Raw genomic sequence first — 13,552 nt, forward strand, 5'->3', positions numbered from 1 at the left:
TAACTGATTAATCATAATACAACACAATAAATGAAGAAGAATGGGCTACACCATCTTAGTACACTCTTGCTCTGTTTTGTACAAACCTTTAAACTTTAGAACACATGAAACAGAGCTGCTCCAAACTGTCTCAGTCATTACAGAGTTGATTTAATTCACATGGCATGTTCCATCTGGCTAATGAAACTTTAATTTTTATCTAAATACTCATGTTTTCTTTCATATTTTCTCTTACTTCCTTAGAATTTGTACCTAGCTTGAAGCTGAATTTACACACCCAGACAAAAATTCCCAGCTTTGCTGTGGATCTCAATATTCGTCAATACACACTGTTCCTGATGTGTGTCTAGGAGGGACAAATATATTCAGAATACCCAAGTGAACAGATTTGCTTTAAAGATGTCTGTTCTTCCAGTCTCTATGGAATCTTACATAGTACACGTCTGTGTCATATTTGAGTGTCATTCAACAATGCATTAAGCACCCTGACTAGCATATGTCACGTATTTGTTCTCTTCCTCATCCCAGAGGGAGAAGTGTGTGCAGGGAGAATGTTCATTTTAAAATGTGTGTGTATGTACGTACGTGTTGCTATGTATTTAATAGAGTACACAAGTCACAGAAGTGCTCTGTGCACTTGGAGTGGAAGGTGAAGAGGTTTGCCGTGGCCCTTCGTTCCCAAGGGACTTCGTTCTGCAGCTTTGGACTGGGCCCCAAGAAAGCTCAGTTACTTTACTTTGTCTTTGCCATTTGAATTTCATCTGCCATCATGTTGCCCAGTCATGTATCTTAGTTATGTCTCTCTGATATTCTAACTACAAAAATTTGTCATCTTTAAAATTTGCCACCTTGCTGCTCATTCCTTTTTTCAGAATTTTAGTAATATTTAAAAAGCCTGGACCTAGTATGAAACCATGTAGTACTACCCACTATTCATCTTTAACCAGGGTAAAAATCAACCAATTACTTCTATTCTTGGATATCCAGGTTCTAGTTCAGAAGTCTCCCAACATTTTCTAACCCCCCCGCAAAAGCCTAGTTTATTGCAGTGTTGCCCAGCAGCCATGCTTCACGGCTGTGTGCGTTAAGCTGGTGGACCAGGAAGGACCGGAGTGGCTTGCTGGAGGTCACAGGAAGTCTGTAGTAGAATTGGGAAGTTAGCTCAGATTAGATTTCCTAACTCAGCCCTAGTCTGTAACCACAAGCCCATCCTTATTTTGTGACAGGAATAGAAAGCTTCTGGGAAGTCGGCTTCTGAATTTTTATCTAAAATTTACTGTCATCCTAGGTGAAAAATAAAAAGCTGGTGGAGCTGCTGAGGAGAAAAGTTCGCCTTGCCCAGCCTTATGCTGGTGTCTTTATGAGGAAAGATGACAAGTAAGTGATATACTGGTGACATGACATTGCTGGGAATGCAAGTGGAAAGGTGGATTCTTTAGCTCACTCAATGGTGACTATGGTGTAAGATGTAGGAGAGTGGTAAAAAGGGCTTAATTCTGCCTGCTACCTTTTTGCCATCTTCCATCATTGCTGCTACTGGTAGAAAATCATGGCTTTCCTTCTGTAGAAAAGGCCATAACTGTTGATCAAAGGTTCTGTGTATTCATTAGGACTTTGAGTGAAAACCACATAGTAGTTGTTCTTTTCACACCGTTATTTATCAGACACGAGGGACAAGGAGTTTGAGGGGGTCACTGTTGCCCCACTCTGTGTCTCTTTCACCAAATTCTCCAGTCTGCATGTCTCAGAGCCAGATTCTGAATATCCTAGGCTATATCTACATGGTGACTTGAATGGTTATGCCAGAGCCCACTGCCAATCACATCTAAACCAAAGAAACACTAGTTTTGGGGTGGGTTGGGAGCAAGAATATGCACACGCCTGAGGGATATTTACAGTGTGAACAGGGTCATGGGGGTAGGTACCAGATCTTAGTCATCCCATTCCATTCCCACAGTGTGGAGGGGATTTCTTATCCACTTGGAAGGGAAATATTAAAAAAAATACTGGTCTTGGATTGGCTTGGCAGAACCCCCATTCCTCTGGGGGCCAGGATCAGCAGCAGCCCAGGGGCATTAGGAGCAGATGGAGGAAGATCAACAGAAGGAGCCAGGAGAGGTTTTAACTGTGTGGGAAAAGGAGAAACAGGGTGTTGCGCAGGAGAAATGCTTTCTTCTGGAGGCAAGACTACAAGGACCTTGTCCAAAGGGAACAGGAGCATGTTCTATTGCAATCACTGGCATGAGAAGTATAGAAGGGATTTGGGTCTTATCAGCCACAATAGCCACTGCCAGTGTCCAGGAACTGACACCTCCCTCTTCATCCTCCAGCCAGGCCTATCGGGGGGGGTGTGGCAAAGGGACAGTTGCCCCGAGGCCTGGGGATTCTCAAGGGCCCATGGCTCCTGTCCACTGGTGCAGCATCAGTGGTTAGAGCCATGGGCCCTTCAGAATTGTCACAGCAGCACTGTGCGGCATGCTCCAGAGCCCTGAGCTCTCAGTGCTCGGGGTGGGGGGAGGGCTGTACATGATCTGTATGGTGCTGAGGGCTGGCCATTGGCCATCTCTTCCAGGAGTGCAGAGCTGACAGAAGCTGTCCCCCCACCCTCATTGGCCAGGGGCCTGGCAATCCTGTCAGCCCCCAGCCTCCAGCTGCTACTGCTCCTTCAGGCTCGAGATCCAAACAGGCTCCTATCCTCCCAGTGGTGAGGGAGAGACTGAAAGACGTCAACAACAGCTTGCTGCACCAAGACCTCTCTCTCTCTCTCTGTGCGTGCACGCACACAGTGATCCCTGATTTTTTTCCATCCATGGGCAGAATAAATTTTATTTGCACTGAGGTGTGTACAGATTCAAACACATGCTGCCCACTGTGGGTATCTGTGGGTTGTCTGATCAGGTGACTGGCACCTGAATCTCTCCTGAGTGACCTTATGTACTAAATGATATTTTGGAGCATAAGCTTTCGTCGGCAAAGACCTGCATCTGTTAACAGTCTATAAGGTGCCACAGAACTTCTTGTTGGTTTGGGAGATACAGACTAACACAGCTACCCCTCTGATACTCTTCTGAGTGACTGCCCAAGGGCTCCGCTTTCGGTGAATGCTGGGTGTGTGTGTTCTACCCTTTCTAGGGGAGGAGGAAATCAAGGCAAAGGACACAAGGTCATAGGCTTTAAAGTGTCAGTGTTCTTGATCCACTCAGCTGTCTCAGAATGATGCTACCTGTACTGTTTTCAATAAATGTTATTTTCCTTTACCTATATGTGGACCCTTCAGTTGAGCTGTGACGAAAGGTTAAAATTATTTTGTGTGTTTCCTGCTCCCTTTGCCTTACCAGTTGTCTCTTTCGGATCTGTGTCTTTCCCCGGGCAGAACACTGCCAGGTCCTCTGCCCCTTCAGACCTCCCCACTCTGCTCCATCCACGTGTATGTGAATGTAACGTTATGAACCAGAGACAGGGCAAGTGCAATGTGCACAGAAATAATGTAACTTTGTTAACTGGGGAAAGAGGAGCTAAAGCTCCCTGTGCATTTGACAAAGCAGAGTAGGAAAAACAAAGGGCAGTGACTGAGTCAACAGTGGTAAAATGGTCCCTCCGCAACCCTTGTCTCTCATAACATAACCACTCTGAACCATGGAGTTGCTGATAGCAGGCTCTAAATGCCCTTATCTCCCCTCCCCCCTTCCCCACCAGACCAATACCAGTTGTGAAAGCTCCTCCCAATCTCTCCCTTACCTATTCTCTGGGTTCTGGGAGCGTTGAGTGGATCCTCCTTCGTGTGAACGTTAACGTGAAATGAGAGAGGAGTAAATGTGATTTAACAGGCAAACACGCTCCACAGAACAGTCACAAAGCAGATGTTACACTGTGGAGGCGCCCTGCCCCAACTAGCCACAACAGGACTTTACACAAATAACAGGCAAATGACCCTCCACAGCAGAGAAACTAGATGGCTCATTGGAACACAAGTGAGTGGGAACATTCCATAGTTTTTCACAGAACCTGCACGGGATGGGATGCTTAGGTTTGGACCAGGCTCAGGCGAATTATCTGCCAGCTGTTCCAAGAGATGGGCATGAATTGCATCCTGGATTTCCCTGGCTTGCCGTCATCCAGCCCCAGCATGAATATTAATCGGATCCTGCTGTCTGTGAAGGTGCTGCAGGCCAGTTCTGTCCTGTACGTTCTGTCCTCCGTGTTACTCTCACAGATGTTATGAATCACATAGCAGTCCACGTAATGTTGGTAACATTGGCTGCTTTGGCATCCAAATCGGTTGTGTAGACGTAGCTAATAAGTCTTCAGCCACCCAAAGGTGCACTCCTGTATCCAGCGGTGCTTAGTTTGAAGTTGAATTCATTGCTTGCTGGATTGTTTAGGGTAGGAGTTCGTTGGCCTGGGCAGGAGCAGTACACAAGATCCTCCAGAATAACTCTGGGTTTGGAAATACCATATTAAACCCATATCATTTCTGGGGAATAGAGTCCTATCCTACCCTATTCCCAGTGTCCTCAACACCTTCGTGTCATGACCCTCTCTGGGTGTATCTAATTTTCATATTCATGACCCTGCTGTGGTGGTCTACCAAGCCGGAAAGAATGACCGAATATTAATCTTTTCAATTGACATTTTTACTCCCTTCATTGTGAAAAGTTTCAAGAGCTCAGTGCTATCCGTGGCTGCCACGCAGTTCAGAAACTCCATTTTCTGACCATGGGGTTAAGTGTTGATAGCTACCCAAACCTGCATCAGAACAAGCCTGACAGTGGACTTGCTCACTCCAAAGTGGTTTGTGACTGGTAACTGTCCAGCATGGATTGTTTTGCCCTCTGGAAGCTGGCACTTGCTTCCAGATTGGGATGGATCACTGAAACAGTGTTCTGCCACTGTAGGTTTGGGTCCAGCTCTTGGGGGGCTCCATGAATGTCTGCTTCTTCATTCCAAAGTTCTGGTCATGGTCCCAAGTTTTCAAGATAATTTTATCCCACTGCACTTTGCCTGTTCTTCTGGTCCAGAGGAGGCAGTCTACATACAGTCATAACATGGTCAGTTTCCTTCCTTGTCTCATGAGGTGGCAGAGCATAAGTGACTCTGCTGGTCACCCATCTTTGGCTTGTGCGAGAAAACTGAGTACATTCGCTTCAGAGTCTTGTAAGTCCATGCTGTAGAGCTTGTGTTTGCCCTGAAAAAAGGACCAGGAGCAGAAACAAATTGTCAGTCACTTGTTCCATCTCTTCCAAGTGAGAGAAGGATTAATGGGCACTGGCATCAACAAGTGACTGAAAGTAGCAGGGTGGACCACTGCCGGGTGGTTCATAGAGGGTTTCTTGTGATGCACGTAACCCTGTGATCCCACTACTGAAATCTAATGCTAAAGGCATGTGGAAAAAGGGTCAGAGTGGAAATAAATATACATGTGTAATAGCCCATACCAGTATCCAGCATAGCATAAGGGAGTATATGTGTGAGCATACAAATGGATAAATCCACAAGTCCGTGCACCAGTGTAAACAATAGTAATAGAGATTATGGCTGGAAAGGGCTGCTAGATCCTCTAGTCTGATCTCAGTATATCACAGGCCACCAGCATTAGACCTTGTATCTAAAAATAGACAAGCGTTAACATCCCACAGAAGACTTGTCTATCACTGGAAGAGAAAACACAAGACCAAGGGCCACCAGTTCCCATGGCCTCTGTAATGGCAGACTGAAGTGAGATGTGCTTAGGTAATCCCAGCAAGTAGCCTTGCTCATCTGATCTGGGGTATATGGCAATCAGTAAGGCCTGAGCATGTGAGCAGGAACTTGCCAGCTAGCACTTGGGAGAAACTGCTCAGTGGAAGCTCAAAGGTCTGGCTTGTCCCACCTGGTGTCTCAACACACTGTTTCAGATGGACCCACACACCCAAAATCAAAACAAAATAGACCATATGGGGACAAGGTGCTGGGTTCTGGGAGGGCAACACTATCACCTGTGGGTAAATGCTGTTTACAAAGCAATTGCTCCACATCTGATCTTTCAAAACTTCTCCCGGGATAACTGTGCAACACCTTCAAAAGGTGACTTGGGAATGGGATTTTATGGTTCACTACAAGAATTTCTACTATACTGCACTGCCTGGTACCCTTAATTGCCCACTCAGACCTTTTTGGGCTTATCATGACTTCTTTCAACGTTACCCCTTCTGCTTAGGTCTGTCCCATGTTTGTTTAGCTCGGACACACTGCTTTCTTATCCCACACCGGAAGAGCTCGTAGCTCAGAAACTTGTGCCTTCGAGCTACAAAAGTGGAACCAAAAACATTACTTCACCTACCTTGTCTGTCTCATGATTATATAATGTTTATCTTTTCATCTTCTCAGCAATGAATCTGATGTGGTGGAAAATCTGAATGAAATCTACCAGACTGGAACTTTTGTCCAGATCCATGAAATGCAGGATCTTGGAGACAAGCTGCGTATGATTGTCATGGGGCACCGAAGGTAACTGCATCTGCTACAGAGCCCAGGCACATGTCTGCCATTCTTCATGGGCAGGCACATTCTTCTGCTCTCGCCATCTGACATACCTTACTGCACATGTAATGAGAGAAACAGGGTCCATGGGGTGCTATCTGACATGGCTTTGGGGAACTTGCCATTGTCAGCTGAATGTACTTGAAACTGAAATTTACAAGCTGTGCTGCACTTTGCCACTCGCTCCTCCAGCAGTTCCTGGTGGAACAGGGGTACACGTCCCCAACAGAACTCCCAGTCCTGGGACTTGAAGCTTGTGGTCTGGAGTTAGCATCTGAGGAAGCAGTCTGGCAAGTATAGTGGGGCCCTTGATGTGGGCTATAATCCCACTGGTGTTATATTCGTAGTGCTGTAAGTAAGGGTTGCACTTTAGATAAATTCTAGACAACTGCTTGCTAACAGGAGTTTTGTAAGGTAGGCAGCTAAATTGTAAAACCTTTGGGGCTTTCACATCTAAAGTTACTTGTTTACTGATATGCATTGTGATGGCACCTGCTCTTTTGCGCTGAGCATTGCGAAGACATAGCAGAGACGAACAACAAGAAGTCCTGTGGCATCTTATAGGCTAACAGATATTTTGGAGCATAAGCTTGCGTGGACAAAGACCTGCTTCGTCAGATGCATGAGTGGGGGCCACTCATGCATCTGATGAAGCGGGTCTTTGACCACAAAAGCTTATGCTCCAACATATCTGTTAGTTTATAAGGTGCCACCGGACTCCTTGTTGTTCTTGAAGATACAGACTAACATGGCTCCCTCTCTGATACATAGCAGAGATGGTCGCCCAAATGAAGAGGTTTCAGTCAAAATGTGTCCATCCTTCTGGTTAGGTGAGGATCTGATGGGGAGCCCAGAGTCACAGATTCAAATCCAGCTGTTTTGTTTACAGATAAAAGTACGTGCTTTCTTTATGGCTTTGGTTCTTCAGAAAAAAGTGTTAAAATCTAATTTCACTAAGATGTGGGATAAAATACACATGAGCTAATTGAGCAGCCAGTTTACTTCTTTCATGCTCCAATTTATTCTTTTTAGCATCTGCAAACCTCATGACTTTCACAGATGCCTGATTCTTACTTATGCTAAATCAGTCCCCAGTGTTCCTGACAGAGACTTTAGAAAGAGTTGTACCTAAGTATCATTGTATCCAGAAGCTGTTTGTGTCACCACTTGATGGTGATCACAAGTAGCCCTACCCTCTCCTCATTCTAGCAGGGTAGTTGCAGTTACCAGTGTTTGACTTGCAGTGCTTGCTATAACTGTCTTCTCTTGGTCTTCAGAATTCGTATAAACAAGCAACTAGAGGTTGACCCTGAGGATCCTGAGCTTGAGAACAAGCAGAAAGCACGAAGGAAGCTGAAGCGCTCCAAGAGAGAGGCTGAAGAGGAGCAGGGACCAAAAGACCCAACTGTGGAGCTGGTGCTGGAGCCTGTGGTTGCATCGCCAGAAGAAGTGCTCATGGTAGAAGTGGACAATGTTGTGCATGAAGATTTTCAGGTCACAGAAGAAGTTAAAGTAAGTGAAGGCAAGCCTAGTTCTGCAAAACAAAAAGTAGTCAAGTAGCACTTTAAAGACTAGCAAAATAGTTTATTCGGTGAGCTTTTGTGGGACAGACCCACTTCTTCAGACCACTTTGGTCTGAAGAAGTGGGTCTGTCCCACGAAAGCTCACCGAATAAACTATTTTGCTAGTCTTTAAAGTGCTACTTGACTGCTTTTTGTTTTGATAGTGTATAGACTAGCACAGCTTCCTCTCTGTTACTAGTTCTGCAAGCGTGTGTATCCAGAGGGGGGCCTGAGCTATCGATGATATCCCACATGTGCTATCTCTTACACTGTCTGTTCGTTTAATCTCACCCCATGGAAAGTGCCTGGTTCTCCTTGCCCTAATATATACATCGCATTATAATGATGCTTATTGCAACAGCTCTGTTGCTCAGAATGTCTGCCCCTTAAATAACATCACTGCAAGGGTGGATTGTCTCATGTCTGTGTGCCTATATAATAGCTTGTATGCTGCTGTGCATTTCTTTTCACTAGTTTGGCTAAAAATGACAACTTTCTGAAGGGCCAGCCTCGGGCTATGAGAGAATTCAGTCTGTGCCAAATCCCAGTCTGTGCCTCCTCTCCCTACTTCCTGAACTCGCAGGAAATGGAGCAGGGCGAGCTTCCTTAACGACAACCAGAGTTAAATAGACACATGCATCAGGACTCCTGTCCAGCTTGGTCATGTTTCTGAGTCCTGACGTGGGAGGAGGGAGCAAGGTCGTGCTTGCGTTTTCACTCAGGACTTGGGGGTTTCAGACTCTGCTGTTTTGTTTAATAGGCGCTTACTGCAGAAATTGTCAAAACAATCCGGGACATCATTGCCTTGAACCCCCTCTACAGGTACGTTTATCTCTCACTTTGAGCAGGTCTCGGGCGTGGTTGGCACTTTGAAGCCATTCCTTCTAGGCTCCGTCAAGTCTGTGTGCCTGACCATTGCACAGCGGTAACTGAAGAGTTTCCCACACAGGATTTAGCTCTAGGTGAAAGTCAGTTTACTGGACAAGATGATAAAGGGCAGCTTTGAAAATATAATTGGAAACAAATGTTTGGGAAGGTGGGCTCAGAAGTACGTGGCCTAGAAACACTAACCTTCGCTGGGGCCATGGGTTGAAATGTGGCTTAGTCTTAGTCTAACACATGTTACAACAAAAGTTTGTCACATCAGCCAAAGTAGGCTTAGGGTTCCTGAGTTGCAGAGTTGCTGCACAGCTGGGTGGGGGACGCTTCCATAGCACCTGCCTGCATTAAGGCTGGTGTAGCCCCTATGAATTCCTTACGTTAGTTGCTCTCTGAGCGCTGGGTGAGCTGGATTGAAAAGTGACGTTATTTCACTTTGAAATGCTGAACTGCTGTTTCGTCTCTCCTGTCTTGTGGGCTGTGTTGATGATTTTTATGAATTATATGTAATTATTATGGTTCTTTGAAGCCACGGTGTTTCCACGTAACCCTGTGTTGCGTCGGAAGTATTAAAATAGCATGCCTGTTTAGTCAAAGGCCCAATTATCCAAAAGTTTCAGCTATTCCCTAGGTCAGGGGTCTGCAACCTGCAGCTCTGGAGCCACATGCAGCTCTTTAAGGACTTTTGCAGCTTTCGACACTATGACTGCAAAGTATCAGAGAGGTAGCTGAGTTAGTCTGTATCTTCAAAAACAACAAGAAGTCCTGTGGCATCTGTTGCCGCAAGACTTCTTGTTATAATTGCAAAGTAAACCACCTCCCCTCCAGCTTATTTTTGAAAATTGGTGAATGTCTGAAAGCCTAACAATGAACAACTCATATCTGAATAGCAAACGATATGCGATCTCGAAACGTTGGAGAACTCCCCCTTTAATATGTGCAGTACATTGTGGATTATGATACTGTGTTTGCATTTTGATCATGTTGTTAATAAAGTTCTTGATTTCAAAAAGGAAAAGGAACCTTGCAGCCTTCCTGCTGTGAAGGGCAACATGCATTTTATGAAAGAAAACTGAAATTTGGCACAAGTGAAGTGGGTTCAGAAATGAAAGTCAGGAGGATAGTGGTACAAACACACACAGAGCGTGAGGAAATAGAATATGTAAAAAGTTTGTGAATGTCCTGCAGTAAACATATGTCATATTACAAATCATTCTGTGTGCACCATTCTTGAAATAGGGGTTACAAAAAGTAGGGTTTGACATTATTGATTAAGGACCATCTCATATTCAAATGCGTTGTGAGTTATTGAGTTTTTACCAAATTCAAAAACCAAATGGCTCTTCTTGCTGCTTTGGTTGCTAGGTCATGGGGGAAGACGGGAGAATACTCTATTCTTAGACTGTTAAATCAAGGAAATGGTTTGCTTGTTATTAGACATTTCACTTTTTCTTCTTCATTGACCTTTCAGAGAGTCCGTTCTTCAGATGATGCAGGCCGGTCAGCGAGTGGTAGATAATCCAATCTATCTGAGTGACATGGGTGCAGCATTAACGGGGGCGGAGTCGCATGAGTTACAGGACGTCCTGGAAGAAACCAATGTAAGTTGAAGAAACTTGTAACTGATGAAGAGGTCTCTTTCAAAGTAGATACATCATTATGCGTCATGACTTCTCTGGTGTTCTCTGCACAGAGGATATGTTAGCTCTGCATTTGGTGGTGATTTGATTTTAGTGGACAATGAAATCTGTATTTTGCACACAGATGGTCTCTTTTGTGAGCTAAATTTGAACAGTAAAGGGTATCTCATGACACTTATATTAGGTGCGTGAAACAACACGTGTGAAATGAATCACAGATTGGAATAATCCAGTTGTATCACTAATTGTTAAAACCGTAAGAAATTTTTCCTTTTTATCACGTTTTATCCTTATGGAAGGGGTGGAACAGAGCAGTCAGACATTAGCTCTGTCTCTTCCTTGAAAATACATCCCTTGTTATCAGCCTGACTTATCTAAGAGAGGTAAAACAGAGCTTTATCTTCTTTCCTGTATTTGAATGGCAGTTGAATCAGCGAGGGTGGTTTGTCCGCTTGGTTGGGAGAGATACTGCGTCTGGTTTGATGGCAAACAGCTTATTTTTCCATCAGTTCCATCTTGCTAGATGTTGGCTGTCCAGGCTGATTATGCCACATTATGGCTACGTCTACACTAGCCCCAAACTTCGAAATGGCTGATGGGAATAAGGGGACTTCGAGGTAGGCGGGGTCCTTTCGAAAAGGAGCCCCGTCGGGACGAGCCGCGTGGCGGTGAGGCGCGTCAATTTCAAAGTGCCGCAGCCGCCCGCATGCTAATGAAGCGCTGAATATGCATTTCAGCGCTTCATTAGTAAACTTCGAAATGGCCATTTGCTTGGCCATTTCGAAGTTTGGGGCTAGTGTAGACACGGTCTATGTGCTGAAGCCATTAGATGTGCTTCTGTGCAGGCTTATATCTGGCCAGTAAGTGCAGAAACTATTTTGCTGTGGATGCTGGAGAGCTGTAGATTCATGGAAGAACATTGTAACGGTTCATCAGCCCACATTCGTGCCTCTGTCGTCGGACAATAACCTTCTTCTCCAAGTGCTGATGGGCCTGTGATGATTCTGAAGAATGATTTGTTGCTTTTTTGTTTGTGTATGTGTTTTTTTTAGATTCCCAAACGGCTTTATAAAGCCCTCTCACTACTGAAGAAAGAATATGAACTGAGCAAACTCCAGCAACGTCTTGGACGGGAGGTGAGGCTCTAACGGAACAGGGAACATGCCCTGTCTAACAAGTTCTTATACTGCACTCATCACTGCAAGAGAGATGGACACAGATAGATGGATAGCCGTTAATGTGGTGGTATTTCATGGCTCGCTGCTGAACATTGTCATCTGTATTTAGTCTTGTGAAATAGAAGCCACCCTGATTTGCATTAATTGCTTGGGCATGCGTGTTAGGTTGTGAGACAGTGGACAGAAATTGAAGAAACTGCAGTACTTTTGACAATTATGCTTCATCTTTCATTTACAAAACCTTCATATTGCATATGTCAGTGTTTCGTGGCTTTAAATATTAGTGAAGAATTGTACTCATGGATGGAAAACAATAAAATTGTTTTAAAAATAATATACGATCAAGGGAGGATGCCTATATAGAGTGCTAATGCTTTTTTTTAAAGAATAAAATAATAGAATTAAAGTAATGTAATGCCATCCACTGAAAAAATCATCATCTATTTAACACCTGAGCTACAGAGCCAATATTTGTGTCCTTGCTGGTTAAAGTGAATTATGTTTGACTGGCTTTTACTAAATTTGCAAGAAAGGTCAGATGAGGATGTGAGCTCGATGTTGGGGTTTGAAATGGCCTCAGTATTATTTCCAAGAGCGGGGAAGTAAATGATGCCATATGAAGTTGCTGGAGCCACCTTTGCTTTTAAACTGAGTGCTTGCGACAAAGGGAAAACTAAAAGGCAAAAAAGCTGTTGAGTAGCACTTTAAAGACTAACAAAATAATTTATTAGGTGATGAGCTTTTGTGGGACAGACCCACTTCTTCAGCCCACAGCCATACCAGACCAGACTCAATATTTAAGGCACAGAGAACCAAAAACAGTAATCAAGGTTGACAAATCAGAAAAATGATTATCAAGGTGAGCAAATCAGGGTTGACATATCAGAAAAAGGCAATAAATGTGAGACTCCATGGTGCTACTTTTGGTCACTTCTTCAAATCATAAAATAGAACCACACTGTAAATGATTTCTGAAGAGGTATTTGTAGCTTTTCTTGCTGGCGAACTCCCAATCCGCTGAGATCTCTTGTGGAGTCTTATGTAGTGGGTCAAGGGAGCAAGGGGGAGCATTGAGTGGAACAGGTTAAAGTTACCATACGCGTTGTGTCTAGGTTGAGGAGAAGATCAAACAGACTCATCGCAAGTATCTTCTCCAAGAGCAACTGAAGATTATCAAGAAAGAGCTGGGCCTTGAGAAGGAGGACAAAGATGCCATAGAGGAGAAATTCCGAGAGCGGCTAAAGGACCTGGTAGTGCCCAAACACGTCATGGATGTGATTGATGAAGAACTAAACAAACTTGGTTTGCTGGACAATCACTCCTCGGAGTTCAGGTGAGTGCATGCTGATGCCCGGTGCAATGAGGATGAGTTAGAGCCGTGTGTGAAATGTCTGCAGTGCTACAAGGCGGTGGTTCCCAGTGTTCTTGCAAATGACTCCTCCAATGGCCTTTTGTGTCTTGTTGTAACCCACCAACACGTAGCGTGCGCGCGTGCCGCTCCCGCATTTCCCTCTCTTGAAGTCCTAGAGGCACCATTTTAGATTTTAGGAGTGTGTGTAAGAACCTTAACCGGCAGCAGGAGAAGGCTGCTATCCCGGAGGGAGTGGGGAGTACCATTGGAGGCAGGAGCTAGGTTAGAGGATAGATGGGGATGTAACGGTGCATGACCAGTCCTACATTCTTCGGTGCTGGTTGCCTTCCCAAATCAGGCTCAGAAATACCTCAGGGCTGTGCAATACTTGAGTCTTTGTTCCCCTTCGCTTGCTGCACCACC

The 13,552-nt window shown here is 44.7% G+C and overlaps 1 protein-coding gene across 1 annotated transcript in view; it reads left to right on the forward strand.

The window, feature by feature from the left end:
* LONP1 (lon peptidase 1, mitochondrial) overlaps positions 1-13,552 on the forward strand; it is a 38,034-nt gene that overhangs the window by 5,666 nt on the left and 18,816 nt on the right. The window contains exons 2-8 of the mRNA XM_074978252.1: positions 1,289-1,377; positions 6,367-6,486; positions 7,797-8,031; positions 8,842-8,903; positions 10,432-10,561; positions 11,653-11,736; positions 12,891-13,111. Of these exons, the coding sequence (XP_074834353.1) occupies positions 1,289-1,377; positions 6,367-6,486; positions 7,797-8,031; positions 8,842-8,903; positions 10,432-10,561; positions 11,653-11,736; positions 12,891-13,111 (941 nt within the window). The remainder of the gene's footprint in view (positions 1-1,288; positions 1,378-6,366; positions 6,487-7,796; positions 8,032-8,841; positions 8,904-10,431; positions 10,562-11,652; positions 11,737-12,890; positions 13,112-13,552) is intronic.

The sequence above is a fragment of the Carettochelys insculpta genome, chromosome 27 (genome assembly GCF_033958435.1).
Source record: "Carettochelys insculpta isolate YL-2023 chromosome 27, ASM3395843v1, whole genome shotgun sequence".
In the NCBI taxonomy this organism is placed as follows: domain Eukaryota; kingdom Metazoa; phylum Chordata; order Testudines; family Carettochelyidae; genus Carettochelys; species Carettochelys insculpta.